The sequence below is a fragment of the Apodemus sylvaticus genome, chromosome 13 (assembly GCF_947179515.1).
Source record: "Apodemus sylvaticus chromosome 13, mApoSyl1.1, whole genome shotgun sequence".
Classification (NCBI taxonomy): domain Eukaryota; kingdom Metazoa; phylum Chordata; class Mammalia; order Rodentia; family Muridae; genus Apodemus; species Apodemus sylvaticus.
The window spans coordinates 27,734,397-27,756,064 of record NC_067484.1 but is presented as its reverse complement, the minus strand read 5'-3'; the positions used below and the strand labels follow the sequence as shown (position 1 = coordinate 27,756,064).

The 21,668-nt window shown below is 40.6% G+C and overlaps 1 protein-coding gene across 8 annotated transcripts in view; it reads left to right on the top strand.

Annotated features, from left to right (window-relative positions):
• Tcf4 (transcription factor 4) overlaps positions 1-21,668 on the top strand; it is a 347,921-nt gene that overhangs the window by 286,416 nt on the left and 39,837 nt on the right. For all 8 annotated transcript variants that reach the window (XM_052201427.1, XM_052201430.1, XM_052201429.1 and 5 more), the window contains 3 exons: positions 5,168-5,273; positions 9,061-9,194; positions 14,957-15,089. In XM_052201427.1, coding sequence (XP_052057387.1) covers positions 5,168-5,273; positions 9,061-9,194; positions 14,957-15,089 — 373 coding nt within the window. The remainder of the gene's footprint in view (positions 1-5,167; positions 5,274-9,060; positions 9,195-14,956; positions 15,090-21,668) is intronic.

Here is a 21,668-nt window from a genome sequence, read left to right as displayed (position 1 = left end):
AATCCTCATTGGAAATGACATATTCACATTTTACTTACAGAATCACGTAACATTAAGGGACAGCACAGACCTTCTGTACAATATTGTGGCTATCATCCAATGCACACAGTGACCACTGATATATCATATTACATAGTCTGCAGCCATTTTCTCTGGTCTTCTGAGTTATAGTTTCCCTTTCAGGAAGCACATTACTTATCATATGCATGGTTTCACAATAAACTTGCTTTACAATATGCAAATAAAACTGCTATAGAGGAAAAAAGATTAATGAGATCCCACAAGACTCTTTGTAAACTCTCTTAAAAGTGTAGCTCATGTTGATAGTTAAGAATGCCTTGTCCTACACGCGGACAACAAAACAGGCTCAGCAGGTTGTGTTTATATATTCATGTATACATATAGATATATGTATGACAATAATAATCAAAGAGTCTATCCATTTAGAGGAGGGGCTAAAGGAAGGGAAGGAAGAGAGGAAAATGATGGCATTGAAATTTAAAAATGGAGACTACCTCATCTTTAAGAAGGAAGTTTTAACAGTTTGAACAGTTCTGTTCTCTTTGTCTTATTATGGTACAGAACATTTTTAATGGGCGAGAGTGAACTTTTCTAACTTATATTTGTACACTTAAGAAAACTAGTGGCAACAAGACCTGAACACAAGCACTTTATTATTATTAATTTTTGGCATTCTCACTGTGTGTCAGGGTCCATTCTAGTTAGTTTACACATGTGGTACAATTCTCATCTCGCTAGTGTGCATAGTAGGTCTCACTCCCATTTCACAGAGAGGAATCACGAGACAAGAGGTTAAAAGTTGATGGAACTCAACAGTCAGAGCAGGCTCATGTGGGCCAGTCCATTTCCCTCTCTCCCTTCAGCTTTATGAGTGAAGGACATTGTTGATAGCACCACCCTGCCTCATCACTGTGAAAGGTAGAAGAACTGTATTGTGAAATGCTACCACAAAAACTGTACTACAAGAGGTTGTGAACAAACTACAACCCTAGTTCGGTTTAAATCTCCCTAACTGAAACCTATAGGCCAAGAGGGGGGAGGTCTATGACCACATTCCCTCCAACGTGTTCGTGGGTGGGCATTCCTGTTTGATTCTTTCTTTTTAATGGGCAGATGAACTCAGACTCTCATTTTCTTGATGGCTATGGAAAAGGTCATTGAGTGACAGCTAATGCACCTTACAGCCATTCTTAAGCCACAATAGAAATTCTATCTGTAAAATGAAATTATGTTTATACTCCCATCAGGCTCTGGTTCAGTTTTACCTGGAAAGAGTATTTTGGTTCTATGATTTCACTTTCGGTCCAGGATTGTGAGACAGGATGGTGGTGCGGACCTTTGGTGTGGAATGCATTATACTCTATTTTCCATGAGGTCTCCACTCATCAAATGACTTGAGTGGAGAGCTGATGGCCTCTTAGCTACAGCCAACATTCCCCAGTTCTAATTTGGCAATACTTCATACTTCCTTCCTTCCTCTTGAGGGGGGCGATCAGAGTCCAGTATCCATCTTGATCTAAGTTGCCTTCCTGGGGGAGTGGCAGCTTTTGTTTCTCATGACATTTTATTTTTATTCATTATTGAGGTCTCTTAAATAGATTACACTGATTTTGGAATTTTCCTTTCAAATTGGGCTGATTTTTTTTTTAGGCTGATATTTTTCTCCCGTTATTTGATATTTAAACAATTCCAGTTAGATAAGTAATCTTTCTACAGACCTAGAAACAACAACAACAAATATATGAGTTCTTATTGAAATTAATATTATAAGGCATCTTATAGAAATTGCCACATGGACCAAATAGTTATGTGAACTAGAAGCCAAGCAACTGCCCACTGGCTGTCATTGTCCTTAAAATCTGAAACATTAAAGGCAGTGTGGACATTATCATTGCTGTCACATACCTTCACTGCCACTCTAAGTGATGACATATCACAAAGGGTGCAGAAACAAAGACTAAGACACAAGTGTGCAGATCTCACAGGTTCTGCGTGTTACAACAGTTACTTGAACTTCCATTTTTGAATTTTATGAATGTTCAGATTCATGTTTTTTCTTGTGCATGGGGGCTGGCACATACCCAAGTGGTAGAATGTGTCCTGAGTTGGGCTCTGCCTCCGATGTCATCCCCAGGGCCACCACCAGTCAGCTCTAAGCAAGGAAATAGAATGTGGGACATAGAAGCAGAGGAACCCCGTCAACGTCTCAAAAAACAGATTTGTGCAATATCAATTTCTACAAACAAAAATATAAAGCATTTGCCTTAAAATGACATGAGGCAAGAAAACACCCTCTCTGAGGGACAGTGAGTGATGTCATCCCTTTGCCGTAAGCTATTGTGCAAACACCTCTGTGTTTCAGAAGATGCATAGAAATTATCTTCAAAAAAATCATAAACATGTGCTCTGTTTCTGGTTCACAGACATTTTCATCTTGTATAAAGAGTCTCCATTTGGTGTGATGGCTTACCTTTAATCTTAGCACTTGAGGGGCAGATCTCTGTGTTCCTAGCCAGCCTGGTCTCTATACCAAGTCTCAGGACAGCCAGGGCTACGAAACAGAGAGAGTGACTGTCTCAGAGTGACAAGTCTCCAATTGGCGATGGCATATCAGGGTATCAGAAACTACACATTAGTGTGTATGCTAAAATCTTTACATCTTTCAGATGTTCTTTCACACGCAGGCAGTATCCATCAATTTTCCTAAACAATGTTACCCTTAGCTATTTTAAGTAATTCATAGAGTCAATTTTCTCCAAAGATGTGAAACAATGTTACCAAAATTTAAAGTCTGAGAGGAAAGGAAGAGAGTGAGGGAAGGAGAGAGAGAGAGAAAGAGAGAGAGAAAGAGAGAGAGAGAGAGGGGGAGAGAGAGAGAGAGAGAGAGAGAGTGCATATTAATATGATCAAAAAGTATTGCTATTGTACTGTATATGTTTAAGTGTAATAGTGGTAGAGTAATTACTAATATTAAACTATAGATTATCATCAAAGAGTTGATTCTAGTTTTTAACACACAGGTAGTTACATAGAATGGAAATGCCATCTTTTTCAGTAAATATGCATGAATTTCTAAAATGTGGAAGACAATACTATGCGCTGTCAGCTTACATAAGACGGATGGTCCAGCTGCATATCAGGCTGAGGCAAGTGAACATATAGCAGCCATCGTGTGTACAGCCTGTCACTTGAACGAGTGACTTAATGGCCACTTCACACTTTTTGCAGGAGGGAGGAATCTTTTTTTCACTCATCTAGTCCCCTTTTGGGCTTTCTGAATTGTAGCACACCACCTGTTTGTTGGCTGTACAGTTCACAGGGAAGACCCAGGCCGGATCCTGTCCTGCCTTTCCCTCTTTGCTTCTTAAAAATACTTCAGAAATGCTGTGGCGCTTCCCCTGTCCCTTATGAACCCTCTAGAAATAGACATAAATTACCATCCATCCCTGGAAGTAATAGCGAAAATTACAAAATGGAAAACTATGAAAAGCAGTAGTACTTAAATCCTTCCATGACTTAGGGGAGACGTCCTTGCTGTCCAGAGCATGAATGGCTCTGTTTAGCTTGGTTTGGTTTGTTTAATGTCCTGGACCTCCAGAATTTCAAGGGCGTGTGGAACACTTACTTGATGTATGGATGCAAAGGCACATTTCCTGCATCTGTCTCTGTGGACCTACTCGTGAAATCCTAACCCTGGTATTAACGCTTACACGTTGAGTCATGCTTCTTCTGAGAGAATTATATAATTTTTAGGGTGTTTGTTTGATATATATTTGGCAAAGTGAAGCTTTGTTTTTCTTTCTTCTTCTTCTTTATTTCTTCTTCTTCTTTATTTCTTCTTCTTCTTTATTTCTTCTTCTTCTTTATTTCTTCTCCTCCTCCTCCTCCTCCTCCTCCTCCTCCTCCTCCTCCTCCTCCTCCTCCTCCTCCTCCTCCTCCTCCTCCTCCTCCTCCTCCTCCTCCTCCTCCTCCTCCTTCTTCTTCTTCTTCTTCTTCTTCTTCTTCTTCTTTTTTCTGTAATCCCGCTGCTGCCTTTTTGTTGGTGAATTTCCTCTCCTCTCTCTGTGACCTGTGAATATCAGTGTAGGCTCACTGCCAAGTTTGTGAGCCGCTGCTTGCCTCAAAATGGAGGCAGGAAGGTATCCATCTTCATTGAGAGGATGAGCCGTTCGCTCTTGCGGACCATCTGGAGAGAGGAACTTTGAGAGCAAAAGAAAATGGGAATTAAAAAAGAAAAAAAGAGAGATTATATTTAGCAGAAAAGGCAAGAGAGAGAACCAATCACAGTTAAGCTATACCTTATGAATTTATGCGTCTCTGTGATGCTGTCCTGTTCAAGGAAACACAAACAAGCAAACATGAGTGCTATTTTTACAAGGAACTGCTTCCCGAAGCCCCGTGAGGACCAGTAAACGCATGTTAAGTAAATTAGGGTTTTGGCACACTTTTCAAGTTTATTGTACACAGAAATATAATAAGCACTTAAAAAGAGACAGCCCCCTCTTCCTGTGTACATAAAGATTGTTGGTGGTCCTGCGCTGATCTCCGCACTTAATGTCTTCCTTCCTGCTTCTTTGCAGACACTGAGGGGATTAATAGTCCAAGATATAGTTGTGCTTCTCACTTATTCCTGATTCATTCTCTCTCTCTCTCTCTCTCTCTCTCTCTCTCTCTCTCTCTCTCTCCTGCTTCTCTCTGCCTTCTTCCTACCTCCTACACTGCAAGTGAAAATTTTAATTGAAAGGTAGAGGTTTGGTCTGTCTTTGGGGAGAGACTGTGCACAAACATTCTGTTTTACCCTAACATGTTCATGGGCCATCTGTGTTTAAAAAAGAAAGGAATCTGTCGATCGGGGCCACTCCATGGCCTGCAGAGCATATTTACCACTAAGACATAGTTTGCTGTGCTCTCGCCCGAACTGGAAAATCTCATTCCTGTTTATTTTATGTTGACACGAATACACAGCACTGTTGTTGTTTTTTTTTTTCCCTGTATTCAAAAGAAGCAGTATTTTTAGTGTTGGATCAGGCTTAGATTCTTAGAGCATCCAAATTTAGCATCTTGTGCCAGCTTCTTACCAAATCATGGATGTAGAGATGCTTTGATCAATGTTGAAAGTAAATTTCATGCGGTTCTCCTTCCTCAGGTCTACGCTCCTTCAGCCAGCACTGCCGACTACAACAGGGACTCGCCGGGCTACCCTTCCTCCAAGCCGGCAGCCAGCACTTTCCCTAGCTCCTTCTTCATGCAAGGTAAGGTGCTTCTTTGCCTACTGGGAAATCCACAGGCTGTTTTGTGTTGTGTACAGGGCCAAAGAAAGGGAATCATAGACAGCAGCAGAGGAGAGTAAGTATTTACCTTCTTAGGAATTGCATTTCTTACCAAATTAAGCAGAGCTTATTGAAGACTTTTTTTCCTCTTACATTAAAGCCCTTTGACTTGTGGTAGGTTAAAATTAAATTGCTTCGCATAAAATGAATGCCTTGTTGGTCTTCCAAGATGGTCGGTCATCAGTCTCTCAGCCATCTTCCAAACGTGCATGTTTAGACACGTCTCAAACAGCTCAGGGCGCATTTTGAAGAGCTTGTATTTTGTCGAGACGAAAAAGATGCCCCTTGAGTCTAGCCATCTATAAACTTTGGAACCACTTAGTAATGGGCAAGTGAGAATGAGGGTTTCGTTGAGGACTCAGCGACCCACTGAACCATGGGAAAGTTGCATGGTGAAAGTTGTGCCAGGACATGCTAATTGACTTAAGGTAAAAGAAAAATCCAAAGGACATACAGGGAGTGCATGGCAGGGGTTGGTAGCTTTCTGTTTGACAGTGACTTTGTGCTCCATTCATTTGTCCATTGTTTTTACTCAAAAACAGATGGCTCTTTCTCCCTGGAGCTTATATTCTTGCCACTGGTCATTTAGCTCCTTTCTACTAACTAGAAAATGCCGCGATCATAACAACAACAGCAGCTACTTCACAAATGGTCTGTTCAGAAGAAGGAGCTGTGTATCCCAGCCTTGCCATGCCTATGCCTATGATTTTTAACTTCCAGCTATCATGTTCTTAGTCCCAAGATGCTCTGAGCTCAGAGGTAGGATTTACCAGGAACTTCCGTAAAGACACAAGTCTTAAATTGCCTACCTTACTAGAGGATGGGCCGTTCGGTCTCACCGAACATCTGGAGAGAGGAACTTTTAGAGCAAAAGAAAATGTACCATACTAGGGTATGCCTTGGATCGATGCAACATGACACGGCCATCAGGACAGTGACATACAGAAATGAGGACACATTCAGGGCAGCAATACTAAGGGAACTGCCTGGTATCTCACTGAGATTGCCAAGGGGATACTCAAGACTGCCGTGAAGAGAGAAGACTCACCCTCCCCTCCCATGGCAGCTCAGTTAATGGCTGGTTCACATGTGAAGTGCCACCGAAAATCTGTTAAAACTGAACAGAATGGGTCCCTTGGGATTGGGGAGAATTTGTTCCATACATCACTGAGCTCATGGTCACAGGCCTCCTCTATCTTTGTGACCTGGCCTAGGTGTAACTCTCAAAGGGACACAGTGGCTAGTCACATTGGGTACATTCTGTGCCATGACCATGGGCTCATTGCCTTAGACTATAAACAGCTGGAGAAACTGCCCTCCAGATGCTTATAGATGCTGCCAACTCAAGGATTTATCATGTCAAAATTCAGGTTTTCATCACGAAAATGGACAGGAAAATAAAATCCCTCTGTGTGGCTGAGAAACTTGTTGTCTTGAACTATGTGCATAGCAAAAAAGCCAGGTAGTTTAAAGCAGTAGGTACCATTCCAGACTCACCCCATAAACTATGGGGAACTGATTTGTTTTTTTCTGCATATGAATACTCAAAAAAACCCCTTCAGTTGACATTTATGATGAGCACAATTAATTTGCACACATTTAATTCTATTCTTTCAAAACAACATTATGCCAAGATCATAGGATGTGATAAATATTAATTTACTCTGAAAAGCATAATTTATGTAAAATACATATTTTTATAAGTCTGCATCGAGGAGAATATGCTGTGTTAACAATCCAAAGTGTATTGCCACCCCATGCGTAGAGTTGTCAGAATATTTCAGGAAAATGCTTATTCAGTGATCCGTTTTCTCAATTTATTTGTCGGATGTGTACTCCACTCAAAGTGTTAGTGGGTCTTGAACTTCCTATTTAAATTTAAGGTGACATTTAAACTTCCATATCCCCTACTAAATCTAAAGTATATGGGATGTTAACTTTGGGTTGGGAGTGATAGAGGGGAGAGTGCTTGTTATAGTAAGATGGAGACCTGAGTTTGGATCCTTAATGCACATGCAGATTCCAGGTGCTCCCATCCTAGGGAGGTAGAGACAGGTCTATCCCTACAGCTTGCTGGCCATCGGCCTACCCAGACTACAAAGCTCTGGGTACAGCAAGAGACACTGTCTCAGAAGAATGACTGCTGGCCTTCATGTGCTTCAAAACACACATACACACACACACACACACACACACACACACACACACACACACACTAAGACCAGTTTACTTTTTAAAGACACTAAGTTCCTACATGGTGAGACCAGGCAGGAGCAGTGACCTGATGATTCTGTCTCACGTATAGCAGTTCCTTCTGTGAGATGCAAGGTAGTCACGGAGGGACTCAGAAGAACACGATGCAGAGGGGCAATGAGATGGTCAGCCAACATATTTTAAACCCGCTACTGGGATCTCTTATGTTGTATCTTTTCATCCTTTGGTTACAAGTCTACAGTTGTCAACATTACAGACGCAGGCATGCATACACACTTCTTACAGGTGGAAATCCACCACCTCTTCCTTTATGTTCTATGACCAGACTAGTTCTGAAATTCTAACTCCAGAATTTAAAAAGTCAGTCGGAGCAGGGAGACAGCTTCATGAAATAAACTATCAGATGAAATTCGCCTGATCTTAAAAGGCTATGATTACATACATGTTACTGTGGAAACAAGCCTGTTTTCAGCAAGGAATGCCTGCATACTTTCAACATCAAGCTGATGACCTGGTATGAATCCAATACTCAATTTTATTCAAAAGGTAAAAGAGGGGAAAGTTAGTGAATCACTCAGCAGTGGTTCAGGCTGTCTCTGGGCCTTAGGTTTCTTTGAGAAATCAAAATTAAACAATCACAGACTATAACCTTAGGACCAGGGAGTGAAAGAAATCTTAAGCTTCCATTCCACTGTTAGTATGAGAGGTTACCTCCACACTAAAGCGACTTTAAAACAATAAATCTATGACTTATTTTCAAACTCTTTACCTCATATATTTATGAAATCCAGAGACTGTCAGTTTTATTCCATATTGTGATATCTATCTTAGAATACACACCTACTCGTCACATTGATCAAGAGAGTTTACGATAGTAGTATGTAGCACATACTAAATTCCAAAATGACCCGGGACAGAAATATTGAAAATCCTCTTCCCCACTTACCGTAAGATAATCCCAACATTAATTCTCTGTTTTGTGCATGGCACAGAAATGAAATCCAACCTTCTAAATCTGGGCTGTTCTTTTCCAGTAGTCATTTCATCATAGGCTCTTCAATCTTGCAACCAGGCCAACTCTGTGATATCCCAACTGTTTTATTTTCACCCTGAAGTTTGGAAATGCTTTAACTTTTCAGATTACTTTCATAAAAATTGGGGTTGGGTAGAAAGAACTGTTTCTTTCAACATGAATTAACCTTGCTTGCTTGACATTGTTCTGCAGAGAAACATCTTCTGTTCTTTTCCAGTTGATTTTTTTAATCTTTATTTTTTTTTTTTTACTAAGAACACAAACTTAAATGTTTCTATTTGTTTAACGATATAAAAAGCCACTTGGGAAAATGTAACGATGACTGTCGCGTGATGTCATCAGCTAAGCAACACAAAGATGAATACACAACGGGAGGTTATTTTCAAGTATATGAAGAAACCCTATTCTCAAAGGCAAGGCTGGGTGCCTCAGAAAAGTCACGGTTTTCTTTGTCCTTTACAGATGGCCATCACAGCAGTGACCCTTGGAGCTCCTCCAGTGGGATGAATCAGCCTGGCTATGGAGGAATGCTGGGCAATTCTTCTCATATTCCACAGTCTAGCAGCTACTGTAGCCTGCATCCACATGAACGTTTGGTAAGGAAGGCTCCTGGGGACGGGCAGAGCACTGCTAGTTAGTTTATGCGTTTCATCTCTGTGTGTATACAAGGACTCTGCAAAAAGAGGCAAAAATAGCCCTCGCCTATTATTCTTCAAGTTTTATTGTTTCTGTGATCAAAGGCTCGATAGAAGCGGATCACCTCTGTAAACCTTCCAGAGCCTCTCTGCCATTGTTCCTTTGTTTATTGTGTTTTGTTCTGTTTTCTTTATGGCGATGTCAGCTTCCTTCGGTTCATAAACACAGTGGATTTGAGTCACAGGGCCTCTGCCATTGCAGTGCCTGGTCTTTTTTTTTTTTTTTTTTTTTTTTAAACTGTCTGAAGTTCTGGAGAATGCTCTGCTAAGGAAAGAGTGAGAAGGATTTGAGGTGACAGGGATTTCCATGTCAATTTTGACCTATGGTGACCGAGAGGAAAAGTTTTTGTTTTCTACGTAGCCTCGGAATAGCAAATGGTGGAATGTTCCCATTGGTTGGATTTTTAAGTTTTAATTCCGTACAGGTGTCACTCATGTTCTGCTGTGTTCAACATCCCAGTAAAAGCTGCTGAGTTGTGAAATATTACGTCTTTTCATAGCTAGGCTTTTCCACTCTGCCCATGGCTTCTACTATCTGACTTTCATATATTTCCTTGTCCTAAAGGAATCAACCATCTGAACTACCACAGGCAAGAATCAACTTCTATAGTTAAATCTGTCATTGAGTAAAATCAAATGTGTACACCATGAGTTGGATATGGGATGCAGACCACATGAGACTTGCATTCATTGTTCAATAACATGCGATTAAAATGGTATGGCCCTTAGGCTGGGAAGATGAGTCCATAGGCAAGAGTACTTGTAAACATGTGGACCTAAGTTCAAATCCCCAGCACCCATGTAAATAGTTGGGTGTGTGCCTGTAACCCCAGCGTTGGGGAAGAAGATAGGAGAAGGAAGACAGATCCCAACAGCTTGCTGGCTAGCCACTCTAGTCAAAAACAAAAGCCTTGTGATCAGTGAGAAATCCTGTCTCAAGGCACTGAGGCAGGGAGTGATGAAGACATCCAAAAGTACGCTCTAGCCTCCTCATGTGCATGCACTGATACACACACACACACACACACACACATACCTTCAAACTGCACAAGTGTGAAGGAAAGTCTATGATCTATGATTGTGACTTCATCTTCTCTTCTTAATGTTTTTTTTTTCCCCTTGTTTTCACATTTATAACTTCTTCTCTCTCCTCATTGGGGAAATTCCTTCCGGATTCCTCTAATCTCACCTCTTTTTTGTTCAATCACTTCATATATAGAAGAAAAAATCTTTACTTTCTTCCCTGATGTCCAAAAGAGTCCAGATATAGAAGTTCCAATGTTTGAAAATCATTCTTAGTTGGTCCTAGAGCACAGGACCCCCTGCGGTCACTTACCTTTACTTTCCCGAGGAGCAGGTGGCAGTGATGGGAGGTGCCCATTTTTTATCTCTCCTGTGTTCAACTGTAAAGCAGAAACATCTCAAATTTTAGCACATTTTCACTAAAGAGCGAATAACGGAGCTTCAGGTTGCCTCTTCTCCCGCCCCCTGCTTGGAGGAATCCAAGTGAAAGTGTAGGGAAATACCAACTGTAATTAGAAGATCTTTTGGAAGCGTGTTTACTTAACCATTCTGACTTTGCCTAGGAATCATAATATAGAAGCGCATATATAAAAGTGTCTCAAGGCACTGCGGCAGAGAGTGAGGAAGACATCCAAAATCCTGCTCTGGCCTCCTCGTGTGCACACACAGTTGCATGTGCCTGCATGCCCACATACATGTCCTATGCATAAGGCACACATGCAAAAGTTCACGTTTGGAGTGATTTGTTAAATGTTGGAATTTCATTCCTTTGAAGATTTGTCCACAAGTTATTTTTCTTTCTCCTATATTACTTCATTTTTAATCATATTTTGTAATTATGCATTATGTTATGATTTTATCCCACTTCACTACACGTGGAGGGAGCTCTTAAATGATGCTTAGATGCACAAAAAAAAAAAAAAACAAAAAAAAAAAAACATAATTTCAGGTCAGAAGCCAGGCACATTTTAGAAAAAGTTCTAATGAATCGATGCAGTGTCATTTTAAAGCAGTGCCTCCCAGATCACATGAGAAGACACAGTGCTAGAGCCATGTGTTCATCACTGAGCCCAGGTTCCCGTTCTTAATTTGACCAGTTAGCAAATTTCAGAGAGTTAAGATCCTTACTTTAAAGGGTAAATGAATAAGGTCTCTGGTAATGTATCCTAATGAGTTTTCCCACTGAGAGTGAAACTATTGAATTATTACATCTAGTTATCATTGTAATTTCAGTATTTAGCCATATGACAATCTCTCGATGAAGTGACTTTGAAGACTCTGACACTGATTGGGAATAATTTGAATATCCAACAGCAGTCAGCATCTTTCATCTTGAAAATAGCGACGTTTCCTTACAGCTCCAGTCTGTAACAGTTGGCTAGCTGCATGCTAAAAGGGGCTAGCTTAGAAGGGCCAGAGGCTTCCCTGATAATTTTGGATGTAATTTGACCACTACCATATTATCTCTGAAGTCAAAACCTTTGGAAACACGGTGAGAGTCATCATTTATGGTATAATAAACTGTAATGAGGATGGTTCAGTTCCATGCATTTCACCCCCAACTGTCACCAGTTTTAAGTCTTTAAATCTCCTTTATAGTTTTGGCTTTTACAACTGAATCCCATAGTTCATTGCTACCTGTGGCAGACACACGCACAGAACTACCCCCAATGAATGGACTATGTGATTAAGCTTTGAAATGGCTCTTTATAGAAAATTTAAATTTGGAGAAACTTGGCCAAGTTGTTTGTAAAAGAAGTATGGAGTCCTCACTGCCTAACAGGACTTCAGTGTTGCATGGTGTAGCGTTCTGAGGCATCTGAAGTCTTAGCATAATGAAAGTTACTTTGTCTTCTGTTTCTGTACATCAGTACTTTACAAATTGGCTTTAAGGCTGCCCTCAGGAACCACTGGACAATGTTTAGAGACATATTTGTTGTCAGAGCTGGGATATGGATGGTACTGGCATCCAGTGGGTAGAGGCAAAAGATGCTAATAACTATATACACAGGAAAGCTCTATGGCCATGAAATATCTGTCACAAAAGGCCACGAGTACCAAGAATACGGAACACTATCTTGGCCTATAGTGCTATTTCATTCTTAGTATATACTACTAATTCTTAGGTTTGTGAATTTTCAAATCACCAACCCGTAGATCAATAGCAAACATCACCAGTGTGAATGTTTATGATCAATAGACTCTCAGCTGGGTATCAGAGAGTCTTTGTTTTTTGGGCATTTGTTTTGTATTTAAAACAAAACAAACAAACAAACAACAAACCCTTAAAGAGGTTGCACATGGAAGGCCATGCACTTGAATGGCCCACATTCTCCTCACACCTTTATAGCAAGTAGGAAGAACAATGACAGCTGGAGAAAGATGGAGAAGTTGATTCTTAAATCATCTAAGAGACACTATTTGCCATCACTAATGTTCTTTGTGCTATGTTTATTACCTTTCCGATAACGTTAGTTTTGAAGATACTACTTAGTGAAAAGTAATCTAGTTATAAATCTCAATAATTTGTTTCAGCATCTACTTTTCACTGTGTGTCTGAAAGTAACTGGTTTAGTATGGACTGCATCAGTTTCCCCATTAAACTCTGGGGATTGCTTCTCTTCCTTCACATTCTCTGCACGTAGCTTTAACCCTTTGTGGGTTATACCCTAAATTATTCTCCAATTTCCATAAAGTAAAAAGAGTCCAAAAAGGCTTACGGATGATTTTCCTTTTTCTGCTTCACATCTTCTAATTATTATAATTTATTAAATATTTCTCATTATTGTATTTCTCTCTGATTCTCCTTTTCCACATAGTTCTTTTTTCTCTCCCTATCATAATCTTTTATCTCAGAAATAGAACTAGCTATGCTCCAACTCTTCTAAGCTTGGTTTTCCCAGTCTTGTATCTTATCTTGTCTTTTTTTTTTTTTTTTATTTAGAGAATATTGTATGGGTGACTTGGGAGACTCAAGTCCCCAGTGTAAATGAGTTTTCACTGGTGGCCCAGGGGAAAGTTAGCTCTGTCTATACACAGAAGACATCCATGTGTCAGACCGAGCTCTAAAATGTAGATGCATGACCTGGACTGTTTGCTAGTCACTCAAACAAGTCATACTTCAGTCCCTAAACATGGGCTGTCATTGTATGTTTACTGCTTAGCATGAGGACCTCTGAGCTCCATTCCCTCCGCTTAAGGGAGTTACAGGAGTGGACTTGGACAGCAGGCAATGACTGACCCAAGAATGAGTGTGAGGTGGCAGTGCAGAATGCAGGTACAATTGAGCTGAACTCATAGGGGAATGGCACACAAAGGGAGGGTCATCCAGGAAGAGGCAGATCAGTTGGCCAGCACCAAGAAACCACGTTCCTTCCTTGTTAACAAATGCCCTGGTTTTAGTACTCAGTGTCTCAGTATCTAATAGGTCTATTTAAAATAGTGTACTTTAGTAGCCAGTGTCTCAGTGTCTAATAGGTCTATAAAAACATTTTAAAAAGCATCTCTAGGCATGAGATAATAACGATCCATTACCTAGTCTCTATTTTTAAATTAAGTAATTAGATGCATCTCCAATAATGATATAATAAAAAATCTGTAACTGTTATCACATGCCACGAAAAAATTTTCTCTTTGCTTATTTTCTTTGACATTGACGGCACATCCAAATGCTAACAAAACAAAAATGAGAGCAAGTTTCAACTTCTGGGTTTTTTATTTGGTTGGTTTTGGATTTTGTTTATTTGTTTGTTTGTTTGTTTGTTTGTGGAAAAGATAGATTGAGGTGTCCTTTAAAATCTATGTGTCCCTTCAGTGATCCTCTCCCCATAAGATGGGGACATGACAACTACTGTGCCACCTTCAATCATTTGAACAACTGTTGTAGAATTGAATTTGAAGCTAAGCCTCAAGCCCAGCAACCATTTAAAGATGTTCTTACTTCCTAGTCAGCTAACGTGTATATGCAGCATGCAAAGGAGGAACTCATAGCAAAATAAAGCGTAACCAAGTCTTTTGATGCTAAATCAATTCAGTGAGACCACTAACATAAGCTTTCTCACACTCAGGCTTTAGAGAGATTTAGCTTTTAATTCTTTGAAAACTTTTTCATTTCCTATCTTTTTCACAATACCGAGACTCACTGAGCAAGATGACTCAACTGGAAAGGAAGAAAGTCCCTGTTATTCTGCCATGTAGTGACTAGAGGCCTGGGCCCAGTATAGCACAAACCCTGGAGATTTGTGTGTTGTGCTCATTGTGTACAATCTTCTTCAGATGTTTAGCAGACCACAGGGAAACATAATAGAAGTAGCTGTGTTTGTTTCTGAAGTCTATGAGATGATTTTGTTTTTATTAACCAATAATTTGTAGATTTTGGGACTTTTTTTTTTTTAATCTTTCCTTGGTATCCTGAGTTGCTATGATAATCCTTGACATTTGATGCAACCACAGATCAACTTTGGATCTATGTGTATTTGGTTGTTTAGAAAATGGAAGCTATCAGATAAAACAGGATGTTTGCTTGACTGTTTTGAAAGTCTGAATGCATCTCCCTTGCAATATTGTGAGTTCTGAAGGAAGCATCAGAAAACTAAGTATAGCATGACTGACTGTGGTCTTCCCTCTTCCCCCTGCTGCAGAGCTATCCATCCCACTCCTCGGCAGACATCAATTCCAGTCTTCCTCCGATGTCCACGTTCCATCGTAGTGGCACAAACCATTACAGCACCTCTTCCTGCACACCCCCTGCCAACGGAACAGACAGTATAATGGGTGAGTAGTGCAATGCCCACCAAGACACTCGTGGTCCATGGTGGGGTTTAATAATGAAGACCCTCTTTTTCCTCCCAAATGGAATTGTAGGCAGGCAATAAATATTTATCACATCACCAAGTGATATATTGAATAGGGATAATCACTGGCTTGCCTGTAGGCACTTTCTTTTGTGACAAGAAACTTAAATTTGACTTGATTGTCCATTATGAGTCTTTAAGTTAAATAAGGGTTTAAGTAGACCCAGAATCACTTGTGTCTTGCATTTTCAAACAGCAAGCAATTGAAGTTTTCTTAAGACTATTCACAGAAGACAAATGAGATAAGGGAACTGGTTGTACTTAATACCAGTAGTTATTTACCACTTTCCAAAGATTGAATATCATGCAAGGTTCCTAACCATTCTGTGCCACTCTCTTCCAAAGACTTATTTATCTGAAGTTTTCAATTAAAAGTCATTTTAATAGCTAGATGAATATAACCTTCAGAGAATGTAGCATTATAGAGTCTTTAAAGAGAAATAGTACTTGTTCACATAGGAAAGATATCTGGCTAACAGTGGGCCCAAAATTACTTCCTGTGGGCTTTGTAATAAGTTTAGGCTCAGGAAGATTGTTGCTGCCAAATGATCATCTGCTCACATCCTCTGCTGTCTGTGGTGATCTCTTAGTACAGATGGATCTCTGCCAGTACTGGTTTCCTGAGGGAAGAGCTAGTTAGGACAGTCAGCTATTCCTAAAGGGAAAATACTGGTTGGTTCAGAGGCAGCAACTTCCCTGTGGATCAACCTTGACAAACTTCTCACACGGTTGCACAGAATATCTGGATGTCTGAGGGTCTTCATATACCATAAGGCTTTGCTGGTCACAATTTACTGTTCTACTCTAAGCCATGCTTGACAGGTGCATTGGGTAATTTTCTTGTTACTGTGACCCAATACCTGAGAGAAGCAACTTTAGAGAGGGCAGTTTTGTTTGAGCTCATGGTTTGAAGAGACACAGTCTAGCATGGCCTGGGGCACGGTTCTTGGTGGGTAGAGCTTGCAGTGTCAATGACTACATCTCAGTGGATCAGAGAACTGAGCATAAATGGAGCTAGGCTGGCCCCATTGTGGTGTAACTACAGTAGTCTGTGTCTGCTGCCCAGGCCCTGTGTCTCACAGTTTTCCAGAATTTTCCAAAGCAGCACCACTGGCTAGGAACAAAGTGTTCAGATACATGAGCCTGTGGGGGACAGTTCACATTGAAACTCTAACAGCCTGGCCTTTGAGGTCATTCACAGAGGGTCACTGATGAGAAACTCAGGGTTTGTTCTAGAGAGAACAGCATGCTGCTCTTTATGCCTTTAGCTTTTTGTGATTTTTTTCTCTTTTTCCTTTGAACTTTGGGAATTGTATGAATCACTTACGTGGGAGAGTTCTCAGTGAGATGGTATTAAGCCGTTAAAATATATTCTCTAGCCAACCAATATTGTGCTTCTTTATTCAGTAATTTATTTCACACTTGAGATGAGCCACCTAGCAGCCCCGTCCTATCACATCTCACAGAGAAGCAAATTTAGGAATGAGTTTCCATTTCTGGAACTTTCCATAAGAGAACCTTTACAAGTATGTTGCACCAGTCTGACCTTGGAGAGCTATGACCAGAGGTCACATGGGAGAAGTTTTATTAGCAACCCGTGAGGTTTGGGCAGATTTGAAAAACAAGAAGAAAGAAAGAAAAGTGCAGAACTGAAAGACTGAAAGGGGTACATTTCACTTCAGTGTGGTTTGACAAATGGAAAGCCCCTTCTGCAGTCATGAGGTCGGTTATAAAGAATGGCCGGTCATTCATCCTTGTACATGACAGGTTTCCTGTCTACTTGCGGTTTGAGTCATTTTCTTTTTAAGGAAGATATGGAGGTGGAACAGGCCTCTGAGTTCAGGAAAACACATTTGGGCACTGTTTTAGAAAGGATTGTGTAGACCTGATCTCCAGTCTCTCTGTGAGTAAGGCATGTATCACTGGATAAAAGATTCTGTGAGTCTTGAACACCTTAGTTGCCCAATGCAGTCAGAATAAGGGTTGCTTGTTTAGAGGGCCCTCTGGCCGTCAGCTTACAAACGGCAGTAGCTGAGCACAGGAGGGATGTGTGAGCCCTACAGATGCAGAGCCTAACTGTGTGCTAAAGATGATTTGACTTTGTGCAGAAGCCTCAAGGTTCTGTTACGTGTCCAGACAATAGGAAAGACCTCTAGTTTAAAAAGGAAAGTAACAAACTCTTAGAACCACACAAAGGATTTTCTTTTTTAGGAAATTTACTCCATAAATCATTTCATAATAATTAGTATTCTTGTCAAAAAATCTTATTAGAAAAAAAATATTTTCAAAAGCATCATAATATCTTAGAAAATAAGTACATCTGGTAATCCAGCCTTACAATGAAAAGTATTCTTATTAACTTTGCATAAATATAAAAGTTATTTTAATGCTACTTTAAGGGAGAAAGTTCTTGAATATTCCAGCATGCTCTGCCTTAAAATACTGTACTCCCCAATTCCTTGTGTACAAATGCAGAGGAACATTGAAGATGAGTTGTACACCTTATTCGCATGGTGCTCTGGCCCTCACGTGTCTTCATGCCAAGGTCTCCCCAGCTTTGGTTTGGCGTGTGGAAGTAGGCTGTGACAGCAGCATGTCCACAGAACACGGAAGAGAAGCTTTCTCTTCTGAAGTCAGTGCGTTTCTCTAACAAACAGTGCTGGCTAATAGGATACATCTGTAGACTTTGAAAATATTTGGCCTATACTCACTCATTCTGAAATGCAGGAAATAAAGAAATACTACGTTGCCTGTATCTCAAAGAACAAACAGGGCTAATTAAATAATTGGTAAATAAGGAACACATAGCCCAACACATGTTTGAGATTACACACATGATCCTGGAGGAAATAAAGAAAAAAATCAGAAGAGCACTAATGCCATAAGAATGGTCCGAGCGCTGGCTTGAGGACAGCCCCAGTTTTCAAGTTTCCTTGGCACAAAGTTGCAAGGCACTGCAGCTCTCTGAAACTTGGCACGGAGAGCTGCGGGAGCTTCTTGGGTTCAGAAGGCTGTCCCTTGTCTCAGTATCTTGTGATAATAGTTTACAAGGTTGTCAGCCATTGTCCTAAACCAACCATGGAACCTCCTGGTGTCTATGGAGTGAGGCCCCAGCCCAGGAACTACATCATCTCTCGTTTCTTGTCCATTTGCTTCGTCCCAAAGGTGGAACGTGCTCGCTTAGGTTGGGGATGGCTCCTCACTTGTCTTGATGAGACAACTGGCCGTGCCTTCTGTTTGTTTGCTCATTTGTTTCTTTTTTGCTCTTCCATATCCGATGCCAGTTCTTTTGAGAAACATTTGTGAAACTTTTAATGAGATATCCACTCACTGTGGCTTATGGCCCATTCCTGTTCTCTCTAGCAAATACTAGCACATTCTGGAGATTACACCAACCATTTCTGCATAGGAAAGGTCTCAGAAGCACCCTGGAATAAATAGGGTCAATAGGGCACAGCATAGATCAGTGAGGTCAATAGGGCACATCCCGGGTCAACAGCACTCAGCTGGTTTAGCACCTGGTGGGAGCTGACCAGCGACCTTTAGGAACTCACATCTGAGAGCTTCTGTTTCATCCCTAAATACCCTTTCAATGCCAAGCAGCTGGCTTGTGTCAGAAGTTGTCCAGCCCAGATCGCCTTGATCTGAGGACGCACTCAGAGGAAGCTCCTAGATGCCAGAGAATAGAGTTGTCTACAGGGTGGTACACTTTACTGTCTTCCTACTTCCTTCCTTCCTCTTGCTGATGAGGAGGGAGAGAACCCTCTGGTATAGGATAGGTCAGGGAGGTTCCGTGAGCTGACAGCCACTCAGCAATCTGCAGATTCCATTCAGAGTTTCCGTCTGTATACGTTGACAGCATGATCTTTGAGATTTGGGACCACAAACCTTCCCTGACCCTCACAGGGAATTGGGCATATAACAACATAATGTTTTATAATAACCACTATTGTTTTATTAGTCTTTAAGTGGGCTGCCTTCCGACTGTAGAAAAAGATGCTATTTCCTATGTTTTCAAACCTCAAACCAAGTAGTGTTGAAGGAACAGGCTACTACGTTTGATTTAATGCACCAGATGTTAAAGATTACTGTGAAATATCTATCTGGTTCATGAATTAATCTGACTTACAACTTTCACTCCTCCTGACATATTCGTGTGACATGAAGCATGTTGGGATGTGGCTTTCTAGTAGAAACATCATGTCCTTTTTCCCTAGAGAACTTGGTTTCATAGTAATTTCTTTTTATTATTAAACTAGTCACATAATATCCAGTCTGTTTTATGAGGATCACAAGCCCTCAGATGTATTCGGGTGATGACCAAGCACAGACTGAAGAGGACAGATACATTTTATCCAGCAGCAGCAGCAGGTCTGTAGTTATAAAGACCACCAATGGAGAGCAATGAGTTTGGTTTAAGCCTCTCCCTGATTTCCTGCACAATCAGGAGGCCCACCTCCCCCCATGCATGCTTGGAGCCCTTCCCATGGCATTAGTGCATCATGTCCCATGTTGGAGGTTCTTCTCAAAGAGTCTTGGAGGAGTGTTGGCAACCTTCCATTTTATAGTCATCCTTGTGGACAAACTCATGGCATTGCTACGCCTCTCCTTAGCACTTTAATGACATAAGGGTCACTGAGCACAGTTCAGAAGAACCTCGACTTAAGGCAGTGCTTGTCTGGAGGACACACCAGCTTGCACTCCCCCCCACTCTTTGATGTCCTCTCTTCCCTGCCGCAGGTTATGGGTGTGCAATAAAGGGGAAACATATTTTCCAGATTCTGATTTTCAGAGCTCGTCCCGAGGCACCACTCGTCCGTCCTGCCTGGTATTTTGTTTGGGGTGTGTTCTGATGGGAATCACCATTTCCCCAAAGCGGACACTCGCGGAGGGTGGTCCAACACTGAGCACAGGATGTGAAACCTTTGTGTGTGTTCCTAGGCGGCCACGGCACCTGTGTCGAAGTCCTCTGAACAACACTTCAGTGGCTAGCAGTAGCAAACGCTCCCCCAGAATCCCAAAGCTTTTCATCTTCCATTCCTATCTTTGTTGTTCTTCTGCCTAGAGACTGGTTTTTGTGTTTTCTTTTGCTTTTGGTTTTGGGGTGTTTGTTTTTTGTGTTATGTTCTTTTGGTTTTGTTTTTTTCTTGTTGCTTTAGGGTTTTGTTTGTTTTTTATTTTTGTGTCTATTGAGCAAAAAGAAAAAAAATGATTAGAACCACAGTAAAATAAACTGGTACACATAAAGACAACGGGTTTCAAATTAATAGTATTCATTGACAAAACCCCTGTACTAAAATAGCAATGCTGTCCTAATATACCTGAAAGGTGGATTTGATACGTGTTTTGCGAAGCATGACCCACTTTTCAGTACCCAAAACAAATATTAATCCGTTTGAGAATTAAAAATGTATTTCCTTTCTAATGCTGTGTGACCTTCTGTATATTGGTCACATAAACAAAGAGATATCTTTAAGGGAGGGCCAATCTCATGTTGAAAATGTGTCCCCTCCGTGTTTCCTGGAACAGAACAAAAGGCAGGCCTGCTGAAAGAGTAGACTGGCCCCAGCAAACTGCTTTGAAATGTAAGCCTTTGGGTTGGGCTGTCCAGCTCTTGTAAGGTAAAATGGCTTCAAGTTAAAAAAAATAGTCTGTTCTTATCAGTGGTTTGCATGAATAGCCTTTGTAGTTTTCTGAAACATTTTTATGACCAGATGAGGTAAGGACTTGATTCTATTTTTGATTCGGCTTCCTGGGTCTTAATATCTCATTGTATAAAGAAGACACTAATAGCTTAGTTTAAAGGCCTGGTGCTTTAAAACAAAATATCACACTGGAGCTGGAGAGTTGGCTCAGTTTGAGCTCTTGTAGTTCTTGTGAAGACACAGATTCAATTCTTAGAACCGACATGACGGCTCACAGCCATTTTTAACTTCAGTCCCAGAAGACCCAAAACCTCCTTTCGACCTTCTTGGGTACCAGGCACACATGTGGCGTACACACACCATAGAGGCAAAACACTCATACACATAAAATAGTAAAATAAACAAGTCTGAAAAAATTTTAAATCCCACTAAGAGTACCTTCTCTCTTTGTGAATGTTCTTAGAATGTGTTTGTTTATTTTCTAAGTCTTCCTGATTTGTATCTTGAAAATGGATGGTTGCAGGGATAGATTTTAATTCATAATTTTCATATTAAAATTATTCAAAAGAAGAGTCAGTCTTCTGAAAGTTGCTGCTATGGCAATTTTTTTATTGATAAGCTTTTGTTCTTTCTCTTCCTTTTTTTTTTTTGTTTAGATTCTTGGTTAGTAAATGTGGGTTTGTTTTTTTTTTTTTAAATCAGTGTTTCTCTGAACTCCATTCACTTTATGAAGATCTGTATAAGAATCAGGCAGATATGGATTCTTTTGACTGAAGTCTCCACTTAAACATATAATAATGAACAGATAATATTTCTTGATGAGAAAACTAGAAGCGCTGTCACAGGTTGTGCAA